Here is a 27,718-nt window from a genome sequence, read left to right as displayed (position 1 = left end):
TTACAGCACTCGTGGGAATGTGTAATCTTGGATGCAAGTGGTTTGAAGAAAATCCATGGTGGGAAAGGGGGGATTTGGCCTAGTTAAAGAAAGCGTTTGCCACTATTCTTAACTTAGGGCTCGTTAGGGTTAGCAGTATTGTATTGCATGTGCTTGGGCGGGGGGCTGTTTGTGGGGGGGTTTGCGAGTCTTGGAGCGATGCTGGGTATGGATACTTTTGATTGCAAGAGGTTTGAAGAAAATCCATGGTGGCAAAGGGGAGTTAGGGCCTAGCTGCAGAGCGCGCGCTGAGTGATTTTGGAAATTGGCCTGAAAATGACTGAGTCCCCATTTTTGTACTTTTGCTTTTTGGCTGTTTGGGGGTCTTCTACTTGTTTTCGCCTGGGTTGACAGCTCTGGGGCCATTGCTGGGAAGGTCTAATACCGGATAAAAGTGGTTTGGACAAAATCCATGAGGAAAAAGGTTTTGCTTTTTCTGACATTTCGCTCAATGTAGCGTTTTCGGGGGCCTGTTTGGGGGGCTTCCTGGTGTTTGTGGGTGGGTTTCGGGGTCTGGGAGCACTGCTGGGTATGGATACTTTTGATTGCAAGAGGTTTGAAGAAAATCCATGGTGGCAAAGGGGAGTTAGGGCCTAGCTGCAGAGCGCGCGCGGAGTGATTTTGGAAATTGGCCTGAAAATGACTAAGTCCCCATTTTTGTACATTTGCTTTTTGGCTGTTTGGCGGTCTTCTACTTGTCTTCGCCTGGGTTGAAGGCACTAGGGCCATTGCTGGGAAGGTCTAATACCAGATAAAAGTGGTTTGGACAAAATCGAAGGCAAATTTTTTTTGCGTTTTTGCTGACTTGCTTGTCTTTGAGGTGCTCTTTGGGGGGCTTCCGGGTGTTTGTGGGTGGGTTTTAGGGTCTGGGAGCACTGCTGGCACAGTCTAATTTTGATTGCATTTGTTTTTCAGGAAATCCATGGTGGAAAACTGGAGTTATGGCCTAGCTGCACAGCGCGTTTGGACAGAATTGAAAGAAGGCCGAAAAATATTGTATGAGATTTTCCATTTTTGCTTTTTGGCTGTTTGGGGGTGTTGTGCTTTTTTGTGGGTGAGCTTCCTGGTATTTGTGGGTGGGTTTCGGGGTCTGGGAGCACTGCTGGGTATGGATACGTTTGATTGCAAGAGGTTTGAAGAAAATCCATGGTGGCAAAGGGGAGTTAGGGCCTAGCTGCAGAGCGCGCACGGAGTGATTTTGGAAATTGGCCTGAAAATGACTGAGTCCCCATTTTTGTACTTTTGCTTTTTGGCTGTTTGGGGGTCTTCTACTTGTTTTCACCTGGGTTGACGGCTCTGGGGCCATTGCTGGGAAGGTCTAATACCGAATAAAAGTGGTTTGGACAAAATCGAAGGCTAATTTTTTTTGCGTTTTTGGTGACTTGCTTGCCTTTGAGGTGCTCTTTGGGGGGGTTCCGGGTGTTTGTGGGTGGGTTTTGGGGTCTGGGAGCACTGCTGGCACAGTCTAATTTTGATTGCATTTGTTTTTCAGGAAATCCATGGCGGAAAACCGGAGTTATGGCCTAGCTGCACAGCTCGTTTGGACAGAATTGAAAGAAGGCCGAAAAATATTGTAAGTATGAGATTTTCCATTTTTGCTTTTTGGCTGTTTTGGGGTGTTGTGCTTTTTTGCGGGTGGGCTGGCGGGTCTTGGGGCATTGCTGGGAAGATCTAATACCAGATAAAAAAGGTTTGGACAAAATCCATGCTGAAAAGCCTTTTGGCATTTTTTGTAACTTAGGGTTTGTTAGGGTTAGCACTAGCAGCAGTATTCCATGTGTTTGGGGGTGTTCTAGATTTTTGCAACTGGGTTCTGGGGTCTTACAGCACTCGTGGGAATGTGTAATCTTGGTTGTAAGTGGTTTGAAGAAAATCCATGGTGGGAAAGGGGGGATTTGGCCTAGTTAAAGAAAGCGTTTGCCACTATTCTTAACTTAGGGCTCGTTAGGGTTAGCAGTATTGTATTGCATGTGTTTGGGCGGGGGGCTGTTTGTGGGGGGGTTTGCGAGTCTTGGAGCGATGCTGGGTATGGATACTTTTGCTTGCTTGCAAGTGGTTTGAATACTATCCACGGTGGGTAAGGAGGGATTTGGCCCTACTTTACTTTCAAAGTACGTTTTGTCACCATTTTTCTACTAGGCCTCGTTTTTTGAGATCTGATTGGGGGTCTTCTACATTTTTGCAACTGGGTTTAGTAAGGGTGTGGGAGCACTGCTGGGAAGGTCTATTTTGTGCTAAAACACAGTTTACAGTACACCTAGCTTGAGGGGAAAGATCCGCTAAAATAATTCGCCCATACTTATTTATCCTTCAAAAGGAGACTCAGACAGAGTACGCACTTTCAAAAATATTGTAGTGTCTATTAGGAAACTCAAAGTGTGACTTTTTGCACTACACAGCGTACATACCTTATATTTATTTGTCAGTGGTGTTCTAATATCACTTCCTGTTTTTCCATCAATAGGCCGGGTTTCAGTCTGTGCAATGGGAAAAAAAGGATGAAGTCTGGCTTCACATTAGCGAGCCGCAATTCAGCATCCGCCAGACAGGCAGTGGACAGGGTGTCTTCTGGTCACCAACATTGATGGACGGAGCGTCAGCTGGAATGGAGGAGTCCCGCTAATAAGAGGAATGGTTTGATGCATGCAACTTACCAAATTCAACAGAACAACTACAACAACATACAGATACAGTATCCGTTCTTTTCAAATTATCTTTTAAGTAATGTTATTGCTGTGAACTTCTATGAGTGTGACTCTGCATTTCTTTGACCTCTACTTCTAAAATCATCCCTACAGCCATTGTATAGGTTTTACTTGTTCTATTTTTATACCTAATTTAATGTAAGAAGTGTTTTTCTGAGTGCAGAGATAGGCAAGTGAAAACGCATAATTAGTACTGCAGCCCTGTACTGTCTCATTCTTCCATTCACAGATGCGGAAAGTACTACTTACTTTTCAGTAACCATGCATGCAGTAGTGCATGCACTTCCTTTATGTCACTTAAAAGATTTATGGTTAGCTTTGTACCCAAAGATTTCTTTATCTTCAATTATTGTTTGTCCATGCTGTGCTTTTCTCCCAACAAAACTTTCCCAAAATCCCCCTTTCCCATCCATTTTCCAAACCCTAACCCTCTTCCCCCGGGCTGTGTGGTTTTGATTGATGTGTGACTAAACGGCAACAATAATTCCACACACTTGCTGGGGAGGATAAGGTCATAGCAACAGGCTGGTGAAGGAATCCGAGGATATATTCTATTCTTACTCAGCTTGACACTCAGTCACTATTGGCAAATGAAAGCAGATTTTCATGTGCGCCATCAACTTGATTGGTCATCAAGAACATCCTCCTCCTAGATGTGGCAAATTATTACGCTGCTGTGTCCTTCACCTTCGGTACTATTTCTTGTAGTAGTAGCCAATGTCAAAGAAATTCAACGCAAGTACTAGTTATACTTTCAATACTTTACCATTTGTTAGGCTACATTGTGGCACTGTTCTAGTGTACTATCACCTGCTATATTCTCTATTGTACTGTTCTAATGCTACGGTAAGGACAAACAAGGTTTCATTTTCTTTTTTTTCAGATGCTGCAACTGCCACTGTGTAACACCACTAGTACCACCGCAATGATGACATTTCATCCGCCCAGGATTGCAAACCTTAATCGCCATTTGCCGTGCAGCCAGCCCTGTGCCTAGCCCTATTTCCAAACACAAATTACAGGTAAGATAAGCGTTTGGGGGGAGGAAGTATAATGGTGTATTAGGAGAGACAAGAGACTGACGCTAGTACTAGTAAAGTTCTAGGACTATTGAATTCACTTACTCTGTGAGAGGCACTTAGTTTTGAAAACATTTGGGCAATTAATTACACAACTTGAATCAAGATGCCACTTAAGTTTCAGGAAAACAAACTTACTGTTAAACCCCCACCCACCAGCCTCAAAAGCAGTAAAAAAAACACATATGCTAAGATAAAGTTTAAAGTATATTTATATCCCTAACAAAAATATTCTCCCGCAAGACCCAACCCACCCCCACTCCCTAACCCCAACGAATGTCCGTGAAAAGTCCAAAAAACCCAACTCCCAATTCCCACCCCCCAGAAGTCTTTAAAAAAGGAGCAAGGGACAGTCTCCTCCTACTGCTGGCTGCTGCTGTTGACTTTCCGGGCCAGGTCGGCATGCTCCTTGCGGAGGGTCTCAAACAGGGTTTTGGTGTTGAGGAGCTCCTGCTCGAGGTAGGAGACCCTCAGGGAAAGGCGGTGCATCCTTATTTTGTAACGGCTGTGGGGGGCAGCTGATTTCTTTGCTGCTCGGCGGTGGTGGGTGGCTGCGGTACCGCTGGAGACCTGCTGTGCTGACTGGCTGACCCAGGGAGCGCGGAGGAGGATGCAGGTGTCGCTGTAGATGTTGTAGACATACTCTGCGTGTCCTCCTCCTCCTGGGCCACCAGCCGCCGATATTTGGCGACAGTGGCCTCCAGCCTCCGTTGCCGGGCCCGTCTAGCCAGCTCCTTCCGTGTTGGTTTGGAAGGAGCATCTATATGAAGAAAGAAAAAGACATAGTCTGTAACCAATGCTCTTTAAGATTAACACAAAATGATTCAGCAGAAAGTTGTGTCACAGTAGAACTAGCAACTTGCAAGCGCAGTACATAACTATTGTGGCCAGTATCTATCTAACCTCCCACTTCTTCATCCTTGCTTTAACATTAGTGGGAGTTTAAGGAATCAATTCTACGAGCACTATGGACTCACTCCATTAGAGTCGACTATGACAGTACACCAGTCTTATTCTTCTTCTTCTCTCTTGTTTAGCAAAATTGGTACTTTAACTTCTGCAAGCCGGCATAATGCCAGCGCAGTCAACTTGCACCCGAGAAAAACAGACGCCCGCCATGATGAGTGAGACAGACTTGCGTTACTGTACCAGTCCAGTACATGCAGGTGGTGATGCTCTTACTTTTCTATTATGGGTGGCACTGAGAATACTCTGTTACAAGGGCTGCTGCTTAATTAGTTTAACTTTCACCCTACAGTGCCAATGAATACTAGAAAAGGAAAATGAAGAAGATAAATAATCTGATTATCTATCACTGCACATGGTATGTATTTGCTTACATATGGGATGACTTTAGGTGCTTTGCTTTTTATTGAGTGAACAGTGATACATCCACACATGAATGACCGAGTTCTACTAAACTTATTAACAGAGATAGTGAGTGGCCATCGTAATAGCCGGATATATGCTGTGCTTGCAATACAAACTACTGCTACTATTCATGGTAGTATTCAGACAAAATTACAACTTCTTTTCCTTGCCTTTCCTACAGTGGGACGGACGTGCGGGTGCGGTGTTACATGCTCTTCAAAGTAACACTTAGTTCATCCAGTGACCGTCTACTCTCTCTAGATACACATATGCTATCTAAGAGTCAGATAGTACCATGATCCAGGCATTCATCCATTCAAACTATATGTCAATCATTCTTCTTCATGTCTCTCATCTGGACAAACCTTACGTTTTCACACGGGGAGCACACTATGCAGTCTGCAATCTCAATAAGTAAGGAATGTAAGAGCTTACCACTGCCCGCCACTACCGTGGCAACCCGCACAGCAGTTTGGTCCGGCACTTCCACCGCCTCCTCCCCAGAGCATTCCTCCTCCACCTCCGCGCTGGGCCCAGCACCAGATGTTCCACCTACAAAGTACATTTAAGAATGTTAGATTTCATAGACATACACCACTCACTAGTATTTTGTCTAGGAATGAAGAAATGTGAATACAGAAACCAATCTAATAATTGTGAGTGTCTACTCTAAAGTAAAAATTTCCCTTTTTCCAGGGAAGGGTGTTGTCTTGCTGCACTTTTTGGCACAACTGATGAATGCTTGCTTTTTAACACGCACCATTTTTCTCATAACAGACAGAAGCTTCACTTCTAAGAACAAATCATCATAACTAGGACGAAGGGACCAATGATTCAGCACCAAAAAGAAAAATGAAAGTTCAAACCAGGTGAGGGCTCGGCTCGCCCACAATAATTGTGTGAAATAAATCACTATACGCACTTTTCCATTTTTAATCAACCGTTTATGTTTTATGACAAGCTTGATTTTAATAAATATTTTTACTTTTAATAAAGCTTTAAAACTTAAATAGACTCTGTGGTTTTTGGTCATGAGTGAATGAGCAAAAGGTTTTGCAATTTGCAAGCATGAGTCCGTGCCTCTGACACTTCTGGACTCTGACTCCGTACTCTTGTCCTGCGTTGGATAATCATCATTGGGGATCAATCATCGATGAATTCGGGAGCTAAATGACTCTGCCACACTATCTAGATAGTAAGGAGATTGGGGGTTCTTCAAAGTCTGATATCACTGAGGTATGTGGAAAGTTTACCTGCGCCTATTATAATTGATAAACAATGAACTATTTAGTGTACATAGTTCTGCTTGTGCAGATTTGTCCCTGCAACAGTAGTAGTATGGATTGTCCTCCTATCCAAACCAAAAGTAAAGTAGTATCTTATTCTTTCTTGGTGGTCATTCACCTTTTTATTGTTGGTAATTGTCAAAGCATAAACATTTAGAAGACTTGAAAAGACATTATGGACAATTCCAGAGGACTGCAATCAGTGCATAGAGCTATTGCTGACTAGAATGGGAGTTTCGTTTTACACCTTTTGCCAAATGTGCAATCTTAGTTAGCTACACAGACAGACTAATAAGAATAATCTAGTAATACCACAGGGAGTCATAGTCGAGGCAGGATAAGAATTTAGATACAGTCTACAAGAAGATCAAAGACGATTTAGAAAAAATCGAATGTGGAACGCTAGGAAAAAATAGGTACTCTATATTAAAATTAAAACTTACCGGGGCCAGCAAAGGAGCCCTCGCCTGACCGATCCTGGCCTTGTTCAGCAGCAGTACCAGCCTCCTCCAATGCCCTCTTGCCCCTGGGGGGAGCTGATGTACAACATGAAAGAAAGAAAGACCAGAAAACATGGATGATATTTGTCAACCAAATCAAACATTTCAAAAGAACAATAACAAAATATTTTGGCGAAATAGCAAATAGACAACTATTCCACGGGATATATTGACCTATCTCATGTGGTCTACTACGATATTAGTATTGCTTGATTTGCGGACCGTCGACATGGAAAGCTATGTAACTCACTAAACAAACTACTAAAAAGCTCAGCCTAAGACTGGCAGGCAGCAGTCCGCAGCACGCGAAGTGACAAAGTCCATTGTAATTGCAGATCAGCGACAACAGTAAAAAGTTTCCTACTACATTAACCAGTCATTAAAATACTCAAACTATCAATCCACCACCACTATTTCTTCGTATTGCCAGGTGTATAAAGGAAGGACTGGACTTGAGTCTGTATAGGCAGATTTAGAAGCCCCTTGCGGCTCTTTTGCTTCATTGTTGTGTGACTTTTGTGGCGCAGCGGCAGAACAAAAGAGGCGCCATGATGCGGCGTATATTAACAACGTGACGCATATGGGAGATGCATCACGTTGTAAAGCCCTGCGCCATCAGGGGGCGTTCCGGCGCAAGGGAGGGCGTTCCTGCGCAGGAACGCATCCTAAAAGTGGCTGATGGAAATCTACAAGATTTCAATCAGTCACTTTTAGGGCAATGATGCGTGACTCAAACCCTGCGCCTGCTTGAAGCAGACGTACGGCTTGATGCAGCATTGGGGGGATAGGGCACCCCAGAGCATTGCTGGAGCTGCGCCATCGTTGCGACGCAACTCCAGCAATGCGCCGCCTTTATGGCACAGATGTGTAACGCTTCGGTGATGTTTTGGACCCATGGTGCGCCGCATTGTAAATACGGCGCACCATGGGTGGTGGTGGTGGTGGCGTGGCGCACAATTTCTGGCTACTTTGCAGGGATGCGCCAGTAATTAAAAATCTGACCCTTAGTGTCTAGCATTACGCAGTTCTTTAAACTACACTCATACATAATTTCTCAGGCCAATGAATTGAACACAAAATCGAAAACAAATAAGCATAGTAGCAACGCTACTGAGAAGGAGAGCAGTACGCCTGAAATGCACAGAAGATTTTGAAATATAATTTACCTACAATATAATCAGCAGCATTATTGCTCTTGGTAAAAAACAAAAATTTGCAATATAATAACACACAGAGCAGGAGAAAACAGAGTAGTGAAGAAATAGCTACTACTACTCACCAAGCCCGGGGATCTCAAGGCCGAGCAGGTCGATCAAGTCGCGTTCCTGGTCCAGGAGATCCGTCCAACGGTGGGTGGCCCTGTTGTAGGTGCGCCGGACCCGAGAGTGTTGGTACATGGCCCGGCACACCTTCTCCCACCGCTTCCGGCGCTCCCAGATCCGGTACCCGCTAGCGATCTTGCCGCCTGCCATGATGGTCCTGGGGAGGCGGCGCTGAACATAAAAAACTAGTGCAGCCACCTTCTCCGCGCTGAAGACCTCCCGGGCTGTGACTGTCTCCCCCCTCAAACGCCCGCACGGGAGCCGGGCACGGGGTGTGGGACCCCTCCTCTTCTCAGGATGCTTCCCGGCTCCCTTTACCATGGTCTGGGCAGAAAGGAAGCTAAATAATAAAGAAGAAATAGAATAGGGAAGAAGAAAAGAAAAGAGTTTAAAAAAGTAGTTTAAAATTAACCAAAAGTAGCAGAAAACACAAAAATATAGAGCTAGAAAAATAGAGGGATAGAAAATAGATTAAAAAAAACTTCAAACAAGCAAAGGATGACAGAGATTCAGAGAGGATACAGAAAGCATGCCCAGAACCATAGCAATGAATGAGAAACAAGATAGCCGCGCCCGTTCACGACCGCGTGGGTAAGTTCGCGCGAGATTTCCCTTGCGATCACGCGTAAACTTGTACTAGCGAGCCGCACACTTTGCGAGATTACAAATCGCGCCCGGAAACGGAAATACGTCATGCAAACAAGATGGCTGCGCCCGTGAACGACCGTGAGGGTAACTTCGCGCCGTTGCGCTACAAGCAGTACAAAAGGGGGTGTTGATGGACGGAGCATCTGAATCAATCAAACACTCACACCCAGTCAAAAGATCTGGGTTTAATCCAACACCGTTCTTTAGCCCACTCTGCCACCCCAGTTCAGACATGGCTATATGCAAATCAGTCTGACCCTGTGCCTCATGGGAACAGTCCAGCCCGAACTGCCAAGCCATGTCTTCCCTGGACCGGAAACAAGCTTCCGAGGACCGGTTTCTGGCATTCCAGCTGTCTTCAGCCCGGCTTGCTTGAATCCAGTGGCAAAGTGAGCAACGGACTCACGTCTGAGCATACCCTGCCACACTTATGGTGGCCAAAAGCGGTACAAAAGGGGGTGGTGATGGACGGAGCATCTGAATCAATCACACACTCACACCCAGTAAAAAGTTCTGGGTTTAATCCATCACCGTTCTTTAGCCCACTCTGCCACCCCAGTTCAGACATGGCTATATGCAAATCAGTCTGACCCTGTGCCTCATGGGAACAGTCCAGCCCGAACTGCCAAGCCATGTCTTCCCTGGACCGGAAACAAGCTTCCGAGGACCGGTTTCTGGCATTCCAGCCGTCTTCAGCCCGGCTTGCTTGAATCCAGCGGCAAAGTGAGAAAGGGACTCACGTCTGAGCATACCCTGCCACACTTATGGTGGCCAAAAGCGGTACAAAAGGGGGTGGTGATGGATGGAGCATCTGAATCAATCAAACACTCACACCCAGTCAAAAGATCTGGGTTTAATCCATCACCGTTCTTTAGCCCACTCTGCCACCCCAGTTCAGACATGGCTATATGCAAATCAGTCTGACCCTGTGCCTCATGGGAACAGTCCAGCCTGAACTGCCAAGCCATGTCTTCCCTGGACCGGAAACAAGCTTCAGAGGACCGGTTTCTGGCATTCCAGCCGTCTTCAGCCCGGCTTGCTTGAATCCAATGGCAAAGTGAGCAAGGGACTCACGTCTGAGCATACCCTGCCACACTTATGGTGGCCAAAAGCGGTACAAAAGGGGGTGGTGATGGACGGAGCATCTGAATCAATCAAACACTCACACCCAGTCAAAAGATCTGGGTTTAATCCATCACCGTTCTTTAGCCCACTCTGCCACCCCAGTTCCGACATGGCTATATGCAAATCAGTCTGACCCTGTGCCTCATGGGAACAGTCCAGCCCGAACTGCCAAGCCATGTCTTCCCTGGACCGGAAACAAGCTTCCGAGGACCGGTTTCTGGCATTCCAGCCATCTTCAGCCCGGCTTGCTTGAATCCAGTGGCAAAGTGAGTAAGGGATTCACGTCTGAGCATACCCTGCCACACTCATGGTGGCCAAAAGCGGTACAAAAGGGGGTGGTGATGGACGGAGCATCTGAATCAATCAAACACTCACACCCAGTAAAAAGATCTGGGTTTAATCCATCACCGTTCTTTAGCCCACTCTGCCACCCCAGTTCAGACATGGCTATATGCAAATCAGTCTGACCCTGTGCCTCATGGGAACAGTCCAGCCCGAACTGCCAAGCCATGTCTTCCCTGGACCGGAAACAAGCTTCCGAGGACCGGTTTCTGGCATTCCAGCCGTCTTCAGCCCGGCTTGCTTGAATCCAGCGGCAAAGTGAGAAAGGGACTCACGTCTGAGCATACCCTGCCACACTTATGGTGGCCAAAAGCGGTACAAAAGGGGGTGGTGATGGATGGAGCATCTGAATCAATCAAACACTCACACCCAGTCAAAAGATCTGGGTTTAATCCATCACCGTTCTTTAGCCCACTCTGCCACCCCAGTTCAGACATGGCTATATGCAAATCAGTCTGACCCTGTGCCTCATGGGAACAGTCCAGCCTGAACTGCCAAGCCATGTCTTCCCTGGACCGGAAACAAGCTTCAGAGGACCGGTTTCTGGCATTCCAGCCGTCTTCAGCCCGGCTTGCTTGAATCCAATGGCAAAGTGAGCAAGGGACTCACGTCTGAGCATACCCTGCCACACTTATGGTGGCCAAAAGCGGTACAAAAGGGGGTGGTGATGGACGGAGCATCTGAATCAATCAAACACTCACACCCAGTCAAAAGATCTGGGTTTAATCCATCACCGTTCTTTAGCCCACTCTGCCACCCCAGTTCCGACATGGCTATATGCAAATCAGTCTGACCCTGTGCCTCATGGGAACAGTCCAGCCCGAACTGCCAAGCCATGTCTTCCCTGGACCGGAAACAAGCTTCCGAGGACCGGTTTCTGGCATTCCAGCCATCTTCAGCCCGGCTTGCTTGAATCCAGTGGCAAAGTGAGCAAGGGATTCACGTCTGAGCATACCCTGCCACACTCATGGTGGCCAAAAGCGGTACAAAAGGGGGTGGTGATGGACGGAGCATCTGAATCAATCAAACACTCACACCCAGTCAAAAGATCTGGGTTTAATCCATCACCGTTCTTTAGCCCACTCTGCCACCCCAGTTCAGACATGGCTATATGCAAATCAGTCTGACCCTGTGCCTCATGGGAACAGTCCAGCCCGAACTGCCAAGCCATGTCTTCCCTGGACCGGAAACAAGCTTCCAAGGACCGGTTTCTGGCATTCCAGCCGTCTTCAGCCCGGCTTGCTTGATTCCAGTGGCAAAGTGAGCAAGGGACTCACGTCTCAGCATACCCTGCCACACTTATGGTGGCCAAAAGCGGTACAAAAGGGGGTGGTGATGGACGGAGCATCTGAATCAATCAAACACTCACACCCAGTCAAAAGATCTGGGTTTAATCCATCACCGTTCTTTAGCCCACTCTGCCACCCCAGTTCAGACATGGCTATATGCAAATCAGTCTGACCCTGTGCCTCATGGGAACAGTCCAGCCCGAACTGCCAAGCCATGTCTTCCCTGGACCGGAAACAAGCTTCCGAGGACCGGTTTCTGGCATTTCAGCTGTCTTCAGCCCGGCTTGCTTGAATCCAGTGGCAAAGTGAGCAACGACTCACGTCTGAGCATACCCTGCCACACTTATGGTGGCCAAAAGCGGTACAAAAGGGGGTGGTGATGGACGGAGCATCTGAATCAATCACACACTCACACCCAGTAAAAAGATCTGGGTTTAATCCATCACCGTTCTTTAGCCCACTCTGCCACCCCAGTTCAGACATGGCTATATGCAAATCAGTCTGACCCTGTGCCTCATGGGAACAGTCCAGCCCGAACTGCCAAGCCATGTCTTCCCTGGACCGGAAACAAGCTTCCGAGGACCGGTTTCTGGCATTCCAGCCGTCTTCAGCCCGGCTTGCTTGAATCCAGCGGCAAAGTGAGAAAGGGACTCACGTCTGAGCATACCCTGCCACACTTATGGTGGCCAAAAGCGGTACAAAAGGGGGTGGTGATGGATGGAGCATCTGAATCAATAAAACACTCACACCCAGTCAAAAGATCTGGGTTTAATCCATCACCGTTCTTTAGCCCACTCTGCCACCCCAGTTCAGACATGGCTATATGCAAATCAGTCTGACCCTGTGCCTCATGGGAACAGTCCAGCCTGAACTGCCAAGCCATGTCTTCCCTGGACCAGAAACAAGCTTCCGAGGACCGGTTTCTGGCATTCCAGCCGTCTTCAGCCCGGCTTGCTTGAATCCAACGGCAAAGTGAGCAAGGGACTCACGTCTGAGCATACCCTGCCACACTTATGGTGGCCAAAAGCGGTACAAAAGGGGGTGGTGATGGACGGAGCATCTGAATCAATCAAACACTCACACCCAGTCAAAAGATCTGGGTTTAATCCATCACCGTTCTTTAGCCCACTCTGCCACCCCAGTTCCGACATGGCTATATGCAAATCAGTCTGACCCTGTGCCTCATGGGAACAGTCCAGCCCGAACTGCCAAGCCATGTCTTCCCTGGACCGGAAACAAGCTTCCGAGGACCGGTTTCTGGCATTCCAGCCGTCTTCAGCCTGGCTTGCTTGAATCCAGTGGCAAAGTGAGCAAGGGACTCACGTCTGAGCATACCCTGACACACTTATGGTGGCCAAAAGCGGTACAAAAGGGGGTGGTGATGGAGGGATTATCTGAATCAATCAAACACTCACACCCAGTCAAAAGATCTGGGTTTAATCCAACACCGTTCTTTAGCCCACTCTGCCACCCCAGTTCAGACATGGCTATATGCAAATCAGTCTGACCCTGTGCCTCATGGGAACAGTCCAGCCCGAACTGCCAAGCCATGTCTTCCCTGGACCGGAAACAAGCTTCCGAGGACCGGTTTCTGGCATTTCAGCTGTCTTCAGCCCGGCTTGCTTGAATCCAGTGGCAAAGTGAGCAACGACTCACGTCTGAGCATACCCTGCCACACTTATGGTGGCCAAAAGCGGTACAAAAGGGGGTGGTGATGGACGGAGCATCTGAATCAATCACACACTCACACCCAGTAAAAAGATCTGGGTTTAATCCATCACCGTTCTTTAGCCCACTCTGCCACCCCAGTTCAGACATGGCTATATGCAAATCAGTCTGACCCTGTGCCTCATGGGAACAGTCCAGCCCGAACTGCCAAGCCATGTCTTCCCTGGACCGGAAACAAGCTTCCGAGGACCGGTTTCTGGCATTCCAGCCGTCTTCAGCCCGGCTTGCTTGAATCCAGCGGCAAAGTGAGAAAGGGACTCACGTCTGAGCATACCCTGCCACACTTATGGTGGCCAAAAGCGGTACAAAAGGGGGTGGTGATGGATGGAGCATCTGAATCAATAAAACACTCACACCCAGTCAAAAGATCTGGGTTTAATCCATCACCGTTCTTTAGCCCACTCTGCCACCCCAGTTCAGACATGGCTATATGCAAATCAGTCTGACCCTGTGCCTCATGGGAACAGTCCAGCCTGAACTGCCAAGCCATGTCTTCCCTGGACCGGAAACAAGCTTCCGAGGACCGGTTTCTGGCATTCCAGCCGTCTTCAGCCCGGCTTGCTTGAATCCAACGGCAAAGTGAGCAAGGGACTCACGTCTGAGCATACCCTGCCACACTTATGGTGGCCAAAAGCGGTACAAAAGGGGGTGGTGATGGACGGAGCATCTGAATCAATCAAACACTCACACCCAGTCAAAAGATCTGGGTTTAATCCATCACCGTTCTTTAGCCCACTCTGCCACCCCAGTTCCGACATGGCTATATGCAAATCAGTCTGACCCTGTGCCTCATGGGAACAGTCCAGCCCGAACTGCCAAGCCATGTCTTCCCTGGACCGGAAACAAGCTTCCGAGGACCGGTTTCTGGCATTCCAGCCGTCTTCAGCCCGGCTTGCTTGATTCCAGTGGCAAAGTGAGCAAGGGACTCACGTCTCAGCATACCCTGCCACACTTATGGTGGCCAAAAGCGGTACAAAAGGGGGTGGTGATGGACGGAGCATCTGAATCAATCAAACACTCACACCCAGTCAAAAGATCTGGGTTTAATCCATCACCGTTCTTTAGACCACTCTGCCACCCCAGTTCAGACATGGCTATATGCAAATCAGTCTGACCCTGTGCCTCATGGGAACAGTCCAGCCCGAACTGCCAAGCCATGTCTTCCCTGGACCGGAAACAAGCTGCCGAGGACCGGTTTCTGGCATTCCAGCCGTCTTCAGCCTGGCTTGCTTGAATCCAGTGGCAAAGTGAGCAAGGGACTCACGTCTGAGCATACCCTGACACACTTATGGTGGCCAAAAGCGGTACAAAAGGGGGTGGTGATGGAGGGAGCATCTGAATCAAACACTCACACCCAGTCAAAAGATCTGGGTTTAATCCATCACCATTCTTTAGCCCACTCTGCCACCCCAGTTCAGACATGGCTATATGCAAATCAGTCTGACCCTGTGCCTCATGGGAACAGTCCAGCCCGAACTGCCAAGCCATGTCTTTCCTGGACCGGAAACAAGCTTCCGAGGACCTGTTTCTGGCATTCCAGCCATCTTCAGCATGGCTTGCTTGAATCCAGTGGCAAAGTGAGCAAGGGACTCATGTCTGAGCATACCCTGCCACACTTATGGTGGCCAAAAGTGGTACAAAAGGGGGTGGTGGTGATGGACGGAGCATCTGAATCAATCAAACACTCACACCCAGTCAAAAGATCTGGGTTTAATCCATCACCATTCTTTAGCCCACTCTGCCACCCCAGTTCAGACATGGCTATATGCAAATCAGTCTGACCCTGTGCCTCATGGGAACAGTCCAGCCCGAAATGCCAAGCCATGTCTTCCCTGGACCGGAAACAAGCTTCCGAGGACCTGTTTCTGGCATTCCAGCTGCCTTCAGCCCGGCTTGCTTGAATCCAGTGGCAAAGTGAGCAAGGGACTCATGTCTGAGCATACCCTGCCACACTTATGGTGGCCAAAAGCGGTACAAAAGGGGGTGGTGGTGATGGACGGAGCATCTGAATCAATCAAACACTCACACCCAGTTAAAAGATCTGGGTTTAATCCATCACCGTTCTTTAGCCCACTCTGCCACCCCAGTTCAGACATGGCTATATGCAAATCAGTCTGACCCTGTGCCTCATGGGAACAGGCCAGCCCGAACTGCCAAGCCATGTCTTCCCTGGACCGGAAACAAGCTTCCGAGGACCGGTTTCTGGCATTCCAGCCGTCTTCAGCCCGGCTTGCTTGAATCCAGTGGCAAGGTGAGCAAGGGACTCACGTCTGAGCATACCCTGCCACACTTATGGTGGCCAAAAGCGGTACAAAAGGGGGTGGTGATGGACGGAGCATCTGAATCAATCAAACACACCCAGTCAAAAGATCTGGGTTTAATCCATCACCGTTCTTTAGCCCACTCTGCCACCCCAGTTCAGACATGGCTATATGCAAATCAGTCTGACCCTGTGCCTCATGGGAATAGTCCAGCCCGAACTGCTACAAGGGGCTCGCTAAAACGCACAAAACCTTGCAAACTAACACGCCGCAAAAAAACAAATCGCATATTCGCACGAATTTGTGGCTTCCGAATTCGATCTCACGCAAATTCGCGCCCCGCTAATCCCGCGAAATTGCAGAAAAACGAGTTTTGCAAAACTGAAAGCACTCAGCAGGTGCAAAAGTTCAAACTCATCATTAGTAACCATTGCCTGTAGTGCTTCCTGAGGGGCCCCTCCAGAGTTCAGTTGCCTACTTGCAACTATTCTATGACCCTGCTCTGACCCTCACAGTAGCCTCATAGAATAGCTACAAGTAGGCCACAAAGGTCCTGTGAAAAAAAATTGCACTGCAACAAAAAGCAAATTATAGATAAGGAAGCAAGTGCCAGACTGGAAGTTTAAATTCAGTGACACATTAATCAACCCCAAATTAATTAATGTCAGTTGAAGCAGGGCAGGTGTGCTTGCTTTTCCCACCCATAATCTACAGTGATGAACCAGAGGGTGGCAGTGATGTACCAGAGGGTGGCATGGGTGAACCAGAGGGTGGCAGTTGGGAAAACAGAGGGTGCTGTGAACCTGTGATGATGAACCAGATGTAGAAACAACAAGTAAGTTCGCAATTGCGAACTGGTACAAAACCCTTGCAAACTGGCAGAAAACCTTGCGAACACAAAAAAAAGAAAAAATCCGCAAATTCGTGAGAGTTCGCGGATTTTGAATTCGTGAATACGCAAGTTCGCGAACCACGAATTCGCAAAATTCGCCCATGCTTAGACAATAGCTTTAATTCAGGGAGCGATCCAGCCACATGCCCAAGCTTTTGATCTGGTTCTTTGGTTCCAGAGCGGGGCCAAGACAGTCAGGCAATAGTAGCACTGAATTGAAGATTGGAGAGTTGGCGAGGAGCATAAACTCTGTCTTATCTCCATTTAGTTTCAGGCACGAGAGCTCCATCCATTTGGCTACGTTCTCCAGGCAGCGGCCTAGGCCACCGGATGACTTTTCTGAGTGGTGTAAGGCCACCACGATCTGTGTGTCATCGGCGTAGGCAACTATTTTTATGCCAAATGGACAGACTATCTCTGTCAGCGGACTCATGTAGACATTAAACAGTGTAGGGCTCGGGGAGGATCCCTGAAGCACACCGCAGCTGAGAGACATACGCTTAGACATGATATCTCCTTTGAAGACCTGAAAGGATCTGTCTTCTAAGAAGGATTGCAGGCAGGTGATGATACCCCCGTCACCCCAAGACTCCTGAGTTTAAGAGTCAAGATGTTAGTTGACGGTGTTGAATGCAGCGCTGAGGTCCAGGAGAATAATAGCCACAGTACCACCTTGGTCCAGAATTTTCCTGGACTCTTCAACCACTGCTAGAAGAGCTGTTTCTATCCCATGTTGAGGCCGGAACCCTGTCGGTGAGGGGGCAAGGAGATTGTTGGATTTTAAAAACCCGGATAGGACTGAAGGACTTTACTGAGGACTGGGAGAAGGGCAACAGGACAATAGATCCCCAAATGATCCCAGTTGTGATTGGGTTTTTTAAGTAGAGCTTTCACCATTGCACATTTACATGGAGGGGGACCACTCCAGAGGATATGGAGGAATTGATCAATTCAAGAATCACTGAGACAATTGCTCCGGTGGCTGAGGTCAAACCATGAGGAGGGGCGGGATCCCTAGGGGAGCCTGAATTAATAAGAGCTGAGATGGATTCCAATGTTTTAAGGTCCAACAGAGCACTTTTTTCCAACAGCGCATGGGTACAATGAGGTAAGACAACTGTAGGAGACTGGTCTTTACGACCATCTGTGAGGGGGAAGCATATATATATTTTTGGGACTTTCTCATGGAAAAACTCTGCCAAATCGTTGCAGCGGGCAAGGGAGGCATCAGTGGTGGCTTGTGGAGGGGGCAATTTAAGGAGAGTTTTGGCGATGCAGAAGATTTCCAGCGGGAATTAGATGCAAGGCCGATTTTTTCCTCAATGTAGGCAGCTTGTGCGGATTTGATTCCAGCCTGATGGATTTTTATCGCCTCCCTATACTTCTCCATTTTCTCTCATTTATTTAAATTCACAGAGCTTAGGGGAGTACCATGGGGAGATCTTGGGCCTGACTTTTTTATATGTAGATTTTTTGAGAAGAGCATAGTCTAGAGAGGACTCAGTCCAATTGTTAAATTTATTATTGGCCGAGATGGGGTTCGGATTTCTAAGGGGCCTAGAGTCATCGAGAGCTGAGACTCATTGTTCTAGGGGAAGCTTAGACCAGGCATGTTCCTGACTGCCAACTAAACTAAATGAGGCAAATGGACCTGTGATGTCCCATGACAGAGGGATCAGAAAGTGGGCTGACTATTGCAGTGTAAAAATGGGATCCTGTAGATGCCCCTTGACGTGGATGGCTCCAAAGACTCTTTGTTTGAACTGGAGTGCTGAGAGATTCCTAACTAACTCAGAAGCACCAGAGTCTATGGGTTTGTCTAAATGTAGGCTAAGATCACCTAATATAGTAAAGTTGGAAGGGGAACTGGCTAGGTTAGCAATGGCTTCGGGAAGAGCTTTGAGAAATTGTCCTTAGGCTCCAGATCAATGATATATTAATAGGCCTGAGAACATGAGGTAGGCGAGTAGCCTATAGAAAAGGAAAGATTCTCGCGGTCCTGTAGAGGGTCCGCTGTGATGCAACATCTAAACAGGTCTTGGTAAATAATTGCAATTCCACCACCTCTGCCGCTCTTACGATCTAACCATTGCATAAGGTAGCCATGAGGGATGGATTGTGCAAGGACTGGATCGGACACCTTGTTGAGCCAGGTTTCGGTTAGAAACAGAGCATAGGGGTGTTTAGTCTTTACTATAGATTATGAGTTATTAGACACAACATCAGCACTTTCTATGCTAAATTTCATATTTAGCAGAATTTACTGCACATTTTACCCTCCTAAATACTGAAAGATTTGACAGGGGAATAGCTGGAAGGAGCAGTAATTAACATATCATTCAGCATTCCAATCCCTGTGCAAACTCCATCTCATCATCATGGCAACGCTATTCAATAATTCTTTGACTTTACTGAATTCTCAAAGCCTATTTGCCTATTAGATATGTATGGCTCTCACAGAGAGCCACTATTATGAACACCAGGTTATAAATCTGATTATTCAGAGCTGTGATGTGGCAATATTGCTACCTTATAATGGAATTCCAACCTTCTCTGACAGCGCTGACTCTCTACTCTCATTGGGAGTAGACAGCACAGTTTGGGAGGGAAGCGAAGGTGCTTGGGGTGGGTGGCAGGTACTTTATTTTTATTATAGGAAGGAAGGTCATGCTATCTATTGCTTCCCCATTACTTCTCTGCACTTACATAGCAGTTGAAAACAGTCCAGATATTTCTGGGGCCATACATAACATTATAGATGGGTAATAAGTGAATAAGGTGGACGTTTTTCACCTCAGGGTTCTGATTAACATCATGAAAAATTGTCACTCAAAACCTCAGTGAGAAAATACCCATTATTTACTGTTACACATCCATGATTCTTATTGGATAAATGTCAGCTGTATTGTTGTATGTATATAATATCTGCAACAGTATATCTCATCACAAATTTTTGTACTGACCTTGCTGGTTATTTTCCACACTGAGATCTTTTTCGGGAAGGGCTGTGGTAGTTGTCAAAAGATCCTCAGGCTTTTCTGTTTCAGGTGCTATAAAAAAAGGTTGAAACAGTAATGATCTATACACTCAAAAAGCTATATATATAACAATGCTAGACTGTCTAGGATACTTTTAATTGTTTTAATATTGTCTACTGATCGCACTACTGAAGGGGGCAACTGAGGCTCCATCATGGGGTTGAGGTTGGACTAGCTGTTACCGGTTATCCTGAGATGCAGATTCCCGTAAGCAATCCTAAAGTATTGTGGGTTGTATTTATTTATAACTCATCAATGGTTTGTACTTAGGGTTTGCAAGAAGGATTATGTTTTTTTTCAAAATCCTAGTGTCAGATAAAATTGGGGAACGTATGCTACAATCAATACAAATTCAACATGGGAATATTGGCAAGACTACCACAATATGTTAATAGCAGTTGCCATGGCTTGCATTCACAAATGACCCTCCCCTACGTCATTGCAACAAAAAATGGATGTTCACCTCTCTAGACTGGGTCAAGGTTTGAGGCTTGAATCCACTTGACCCACAATATTACTACCACAGTGGGTAAATATGCAATTAAATAGAATGAAATCTACTTTTATATTAGAGAGGATCATTCCATACAATATTGTGATCTGCCACGCCCAGCCCCAACATCTCATTTGAAGCAGGTATCTCCTGTCATCTTTGATTCAGTGGCCATGGCTATCCATGTCTAAGCTTATGATAGTCACTTCTCCTTATGACTGGATGGCATATATGAGAATGTTGTGCTTCTGCCATACATTCTAGCAGATCAATTACTTGGTTACAGTTGACTTCCAACTGAATGGAATCATTATGTCTGAAGAGGAGCAAGTTTTTAGGACATAGTATGTATATAGGAGGACAGCTGTGTAAAAATGGTTGATCTGCATTAACTTTATATAATTTTATGGATAGAGTAACAAGCAGGTACAAAGCTAGTAGGTGCTGCTTTTTATCAAGGAAGCAGTGGCATTTCATATTTGCTATTGGTATTGTTGGTGGTATTTGTATTGGTTGGGGTGGTGGTATTGGATTGGTGGTCGTGGTATTGGTGATATTGGTGGTGTTAGTATTGGTAGTGGTATTGCTGCTGGTAGTATTGTTGGTGGTATTGGTGGTGGTGATATTGGTGGTGGTATTGGTGGTGGTGGTTTTGGTGGTGGTGGTGACGATGGTGGTGGTGTTAGTGGTGGTATTGGTGGTGGTGGTATTAGTATTCGTGGTATTGGTGGCGGTGATATTGGTGGTGGTGGTATTGGTAATGGAGGTATTGGTGGTGGTGGTATTGGTGGTGATATTAGTTGTGGTGGTGTTGGTGGTATTGTTGGTGGTGGTATTGGTGGTGGTGGGGGTATTGGCGGTTGTGGTATTGGTGATGGTGGTGGTATTGGTGGTGGTGGTGGTATTGGTGGTGGTGGTATTGGTGGTATGGGTGTTGTTGGTGTTGGAAGTGGTATTGGTGGTGTTGGATGTAGTATTGGTGGTGGTGGTATTGGTGGTGGTGTTGGTGGTTTTCAACAGCGGTATCTCTGCTGGCTCTGCCACTGGAAATCGTACCCAGGTGGCCCAATATACTTGAAGCCATCAGAATAAGGACAGCAGACAACTCTGGTGTCCCAATTTTCTGACCCCAACAACAAAAAACAAAAATATTTGGTTTGCGGCCTCCTAAAGGATGGTGTGAATGCACACAGCGCACGGCTGGAGTGACAATAAACTCAAAATTTTGCATTTTCATCTCCATTAGGATGGCAGACTTTCTCTGCCACCCGGATGGACAGAGTAAAGACTACATTACACTAAATCAGGGTGACTATCTGCTTTTTACCTGCTGTCCATCCATTCTAGCAGATCAATTACTTGGGTAGAGTTGACTTCCAACTGAATGGAATCATTATGTCTGAAGCGGAGAAAGCTTTTAGGACATAGTATGTGTATAGGAGGACTGCTGTGTAAAAATGGTTGATCAGCATTAATTTTACATCATTTAATGGTTAGAGTAACAAGCAGGTACAAAGCCAGTAGGTGCTGCTTTTTATCAAGGAAGCAGTGGCATTTCATATTTGGTATTGGTATTGTTGGTGGTATTGGTATTGGTGGTGGTATTGGTTTGGTGGTGGTGGTATTGGTGATGGTGGTGGTATTGGTGGTGCTGGTATTGGTGGTGGTAATGCTGCTGGTGGTATTGTTGGTGGTATTGTTGGTGGTATTCTTGGTAGTATTGGTGGTCGTGGTGGTAGTGGCAGTGGTGGTATTGGTTTGTCCGCGTCCGGTCGTGCCCAGGGGCCTTTATTACCACTTACACCTCTGAAATGCTTAAAGGCTGGCACTCTGTTGATACACATCCCACTGATAATATTTTGTCACTTCTTTCAGAAGCTGCACTACTTTCCCAGAAATACAGACGTCTACTACCTATCAGAGACCCTCACAGTTACAGTCTAGGTTAGGAAGTATGCCCCTGACAGTCTATTATCTTAATACCCGTTCTCTTGTTAGACATAGGTTGGACATTCTTTCTCTGTTGATCTCAGAGAAACCTAGTGTTCTTCTGCTAACTGAGACATGGCTTACCGATGACTCTGGCCCTGATATGTTAGCGGCCATTCCTAATAATTATTTATTATATCATTCACGCTAATCGCACATCAGGCAAACTAGGTGGTGGAGTGACAGCCATTATCCCCTCCGATCTTACGGTCTGCTCTTTAACTAGTCTCTCCCTCAAAGACACTGAAAACATTGTAATAAAGTTTGAATCTCTGTGTGATTGCTTTGTTTGTGTGCTACTTTATAGGCCTCCTGATAAGATGCCTTCCTTTCCTTTAGCACTCAGTGATCAGATGGCTAGTTACTGATCATGCTAAAGTCATGCTTGTGGGTGACTTTAACTATTGGTTTAATGACCCTCATGAAGGTCCACACTCGTCTGAAATGTCGGACCTTCTTATGAATTTAAACTTCACACAACAAGTACTCTCTCTTACTCACCAGAAAGGGCACACTGTGGATCAAGTTTGGACTAATGGCATAACTACTTCTACTCCTACCATTATGCCATGCTGTTGGTCCGATCATCAACTATTGAAATTTACACTCAGCTTTCGGCCAAGTGAGAAACTTAGCATGCCTAAAGGTGGCCTTGTTAGGAAATGGAATTCTATAAATAAAGAAGACTTTCTCTCCATGCTTTCTGACACTGCTCCGTCTCAGGGGACAGACATTGAGACCACGGAAGCTAATATCTCTGAATGGTTACTGAACGCTAGCAATAAGCATGCTCCGCTGATAAGGCCAAAGACAGCGTGTCCGACTGATGCACCAAGATGGTTCTCTTCTGAGCTTAAAAATCAGAAACTGTTGTTACGTCAACTAGAGAGACAGTGGCGTTTAAAGTATTGTCCGGAGATAAAAAGTATCTATATTGCGGCCAGGAAAGATTATAAGAAATGCATACTGACCGCTAAAGCCAGCTACTTTTCTTTACGCATCACCAATTCCAATAAAAACTCTAAAGAAATATTTAATATAGTTGATTAACTCTCCAAACCAGAGAGAATTCTATTAAAGGTTCCTCCATCCCAGACACTGTGCGATGCTCTCAATGATTACTTCATTGATAAAATCACTACCATAAAGGATAATATCCCTAAGCATCCTTTCATTCCTAGCTCCCCTGCTCCGCCTACTAGCAATATAACACTTAATCACTTTCCTAGTATTAATACTGAAACCTTCCAGAAACTCCTAACTAAGGTCAAATCGGGTGCCCCCTCTGACTGCTGCCCGCCCCCCATATTCAAAGACTGCCTTACAGTTCTCTCTGGCCCCTGAATGTCTCCTTATCTACTGACCAAGTTCCTAGGGCTTTTAAGAAAGTCATAGTGGTACCCCTCTTAAAAAAACTTGGAGCTGATCCTACGCTCCTATACACTTATCGCCCTATTTCCCTGCTTCCGTTTCTTGCCAAGATATTGGAGGCCCACATAGCGAGTAGCCTTTATGATTTTCTGGTGGAATCCAATTATCTCGATCCTCATCAGGCAGGGTTTCGGGTGGCTCACTCCACCGAAACGGTCATATTGGCAGTCCTGGATACTCTCTGGGTTCGGGCTGGTATGGGCTCTCCCCATGCTTTGGTACTGCTGGATTTATCTGCGGCGTTTGACACGGTCGCACATGCTGTTTTGGTCGACCGTGTCGGACTTGCGGGTATTGGAGGCGTGGCTGCTGGCTGGCTTGCTTCATTCCTGGATGACAGGTATCAGGCAGTTCGCCAAGGGCCTTTTCTGGCACCACAGTGGAAAATCACTTGTGGAGTCCCACAGGGATCTGCACTCTCTCCGCATTTGTTTAATATTTACATTTCTCCCTTGATTAAATCTCTTATAGATAGGAATGTGACAGTTTTTAACTATGCGGATGACCTATAGTTTGTCTTTAAGATAGATGGTTCCCATAGCTCGATGTCGGACTTTCAGGCCACCATGCTGCATATACAACAGTGGATGGACCATAACCATCTTTAAACCCAGGGAAAACAGAGATTGTTTTGACAGGGGACAGTTATAAATTTTGGAGCCCTTCTTAATGGCCTCCAACGCTGGGTCCTTCACCTTCCCCTTCCTCTTCGGCTAAAACCTTGGGAGTCTCCCTCAATAACGAGCTTACATTAAAATCACAGGTTGGTAATGTGATCTCTAAATGCTTTTTCCAGTTGCAAAAGATTAGGAAGATTTATCGGTTCTTCACTCACGATGCCCTTATCCAGATCATAATTGCCACTGTTATGTCGCATTTGGATTATGCCAACTCGGTATATTTAGGGATGCCACTCTATCTCTTTAAACGGATGCAGCTGGTTCCGAACCAGGCAGCACGGCTGATATCCCGCCAGCCAAGATGGCAAACAGTCACGCCTCTGCTTAGAAAATTAGATTGGCTCCCTATCCTGCAGCGCTGTGCATTCAAAAGGGCTGTCTTGTGTTTAAAGTTCTGCAGGGGAAAAGCCCTGCCTTTGTCAACAGACTGATTCATAGACATATTCCTAGTCGAAACCTTCGCTCTGCCCACCTCTCGTTACTCACTATCCCTACTTTCAAACTAGTTAGACAGGGAGGCCGCAGATTTGCGGTCCTTGCCCCCAAACTCTGGAATTCATTCCCCTTGGAAATCCGGTTCTGCACTGACATCTTGCAGTTCAGAGTCCTTCTTAAGACCTGGCTGTTTGTGCAAGCATACAATTAAACTCTTTTTTGGTAGTTACTCGGTCTATTCAGCGCCATGAAGCCACCCGGTGAAAGTGCGCTCTACAAATGCCCGTTAACATTAACATTAACATTAACATTAACATTAACATTTTGTTGGTGGTATTGGTTTGGTGGTGGTGGTATTGGTGGTGGTGATATTAGTGGTGGTGGTATTGATGTTATTGGTAGGGGTGGTGGTATTGGTTTTGGTGGAAGTGGTATTGGATTGGGGGTGGTGGTAATAAATGTGGTGGTATTAGTAGTGATGGTGGTGGTATTAGTGGGGGTGGTATTGGTGGTGGTGGTGGTGGTGGCATTGGTGGTGGTGCTATTGGTGGTGATGATGGTGGTATTGGTGGTGGTGGTATTATTGATGGTGGTATTGGTGGTGGTGACGATGGTGGTGGTGTTAGTGGTGGTATGGGTGGTGGTATTAGAAATGGTGGTATTGGTGGCGGTGGTGATGATATTGGTGGTGGTGGTATTGGTAATGGTGGTATTGGTGGTGGTGGTGGTATTGGTGGTGGTGTTAGTTGTGGTGGTGTTGGTGGTATTGGTGGTGGTGGTATTGGTGGTGGTGGAGGTATTGGCGGTGGTGGTATTGGTGATGGCAGTGGTATTGGTGGTGGTAGTATTGGCGGAGGTATTTGTGGTGGTGGTGGTATTGGTGGTATGTTTGGTGGTGGTGTTGGAAGTGGTATTGGTGGTGTTGGATGTGGTATTGGTGGTGGTGGTATTGGTGGTGGTGTTGGTGGTTTTCAACAGTGGTATCTCTGCTGTCTCGGCCACTGGAAATCGTACCCAGGTGGCCCAATATAGTTGAGGCCATCAGAATAAGGACAGCAGACCACTCAGGTGTCCTTATTTTCTGACCCATACAACAAAAAACAAAAATATTTGGTTTGCGGCCACCTAAAGGACGGTGTGAATGCACAGAGCGCACTGCTGGAGTGGCAATAAACTCAAAATTTTGCATCTTTATCTCCATTAGGGTGGCTGACTTTCTCTGCTTTTTACCTGCTGTCCATCCCTATGGACTTTACTTGTCGGAATGCATGAGTGTCTTTGTTATTCATAATTTTCAACTAGCAACCAACTCTTACTAACAGAATTTGTGTTATGTTTTGCAATCAACATCATATTTTTAACCTTGTGGAAACAGAATTCATGATCTTATTGTTCAATCGTCAAAGGACTTATTGGCCTTGTTAGTTGCCCTACATTAGTTCATACACTCTTAGCCCCAGATTCATCATGCTCCTCTTTTGCGAGTCCTTAATAGCGATTATTAAGGAATCGCTATTAAAGACTCGCCAAACGGGATGCATGTAGAAATCGCAAAATTTATAGCGATTTCTACATCTTCCTTATTTGCGATTCGCTAATTGCTAATCGTAAATAAGGAATAACTCCCCCATTCATTCCTATGGGCCTTTAATCCTTATTTGCGATTAGCAATTGTCAACAGGCCAAAAATCTCGGGGTATTATTTGACTCCGATTTGTCATTTGCTCCTCAGGTTAATCGGGTGGTCGGAATGTGCTTCGCTTACGTAAGGTCCTTGACCTACTTCCTGTTGGTGCCAGGCAGACCCTTGTGCATGCCTTGGTCACATCCAGGCTCGATTACGCTAACCTTCTATATCTGGGTATAACAGTTAGAAGCCTCAACCGTCTCCAGGTACTTCAAAATGCCACAGCCCGGTTGGTGCTGAGGCTTCCTAGGAGAACGCCCTCTAAAGCTGCTCTGAAGTCCCTTCACTGGCTTCCAATCAGAGAAAGGATTACCTTCAAAGCACTATGCATGTGTCATTGCATCTTTGGAGGCAGGGCGCCCGCCCCCCAAATAGCCTCATTACCCCATACAGACCAGAGCGGATGCTTAGATCCTCTGGCAGTTGTCCCCAAAATTCGTAAAGCTCGCATGGGGGGCAGATCTTTCAGGCTCCTCGCAGCCAAGAACTGGAACCTGCTTCCAACAGAACTTCACCTCGAACCTTCTGAGGCCAAGTTCCGAAGAGCCCTAAAAACCTACCTCTTCCGCCTAGCACTGCTGTAACCTCTTGATCTGAATACTCCATACTTCGCTCTCAGCGCGGGGACACGCCGGGGTGCGTAACCATGCGCTTTATAAAACTCTATAATAATAATAACAACAATTAGCGAATCGCAAATAAGGAAGCGATTTCAAGGGTGCCAGGGTGTCCAAAGGACACCCTGTAGCACCCCTGAAATGGTGATTTACACTGGTGTTGCGCACACACATGTCCAAAGGACATGTGTGTGTGTGTAACATCCAACTTAGAAAAATGCACTAAAGTTTTCGCTATTTACCACGATGTCAGACTTCGCGGTAAATAGCGGCCAAAAATTGCGAATTCGCAATTGTGAAATGGTTCATGAATTGCATTTAAGGAATCTCAAATAGAGATTCCTTAAATGCAATTCTTCGCAATTTAGCGATTTCAGATTTTGCGAATATTGCATTTGGGATGATGAATACCAAATGCAATAAAAGCGCTCGCAAAGGGCCAGATTCGCAAAATTTACCTTCATGAATCTGGCTGATAGTGTCTGATTTTGCTTTTCGTGTTTAGAGACACATTGCAGACCTCCCTCCTCACTGGTGCTAAAATGGATTCAGAGCTGCAAAAGTGAAATCAATAAACGCTAAGTAACTATGGTAAAAGGTGGCCTTCCAACAGGATAATCTATCATTGGCCCCCGTACAGCATACAATGACATATAACAGTGAAAGAATTCACACTAAAGGGAACTGTGAAGCTGTCTTAACTAAAAGGACATGAAATAGCAATGGGGCTAGGTGATCACTAGCCCCATCCCTTATGGCAC

General features: G+C 46.4%; 1 protein-coding gene across 1 annotated transcript in view; it reads right to left on the bottom strand.

Moving 5' to 3' along the window:
- Window positions 1-27,718, bottom strand: part of LOC147709124 (uncharacterized) — a 3,078,084-nt gene that overhangs the window by 1,574,714 nt on the left and 1,475,652 nt on the right. Inside the window, exon 20 of the mRNA XM_086927727.1 lies at window positions 19,551-19,637. Coding sequence (XP_086783853.1) covers window positions 19,551-19,637 — 87 coding nt within the window. The remainder of the gene's footprint in view (window positions 1-19,550; window positions 19,638-27,718) is intronic.

This window comes from Lissotriton vulgaris, chromosome 6, assembly GCF_964263255.1.
Source record: "Lissotriton vulgaris chromosome 6, aLisVul1.2, whole genome shotgun sequence".
Lineage (NCBI taxonomy): Eukaryota > Metazoa > Chordata > Amphibia > Caudata > Salamandridae > Lissotriton > Lissotriton vulgaris.
The sequence above is the reverse complement of the archived record's forward strand: the minus strand, read 5'-3'. Positions and strand labels throughout refer to the sequence as shown.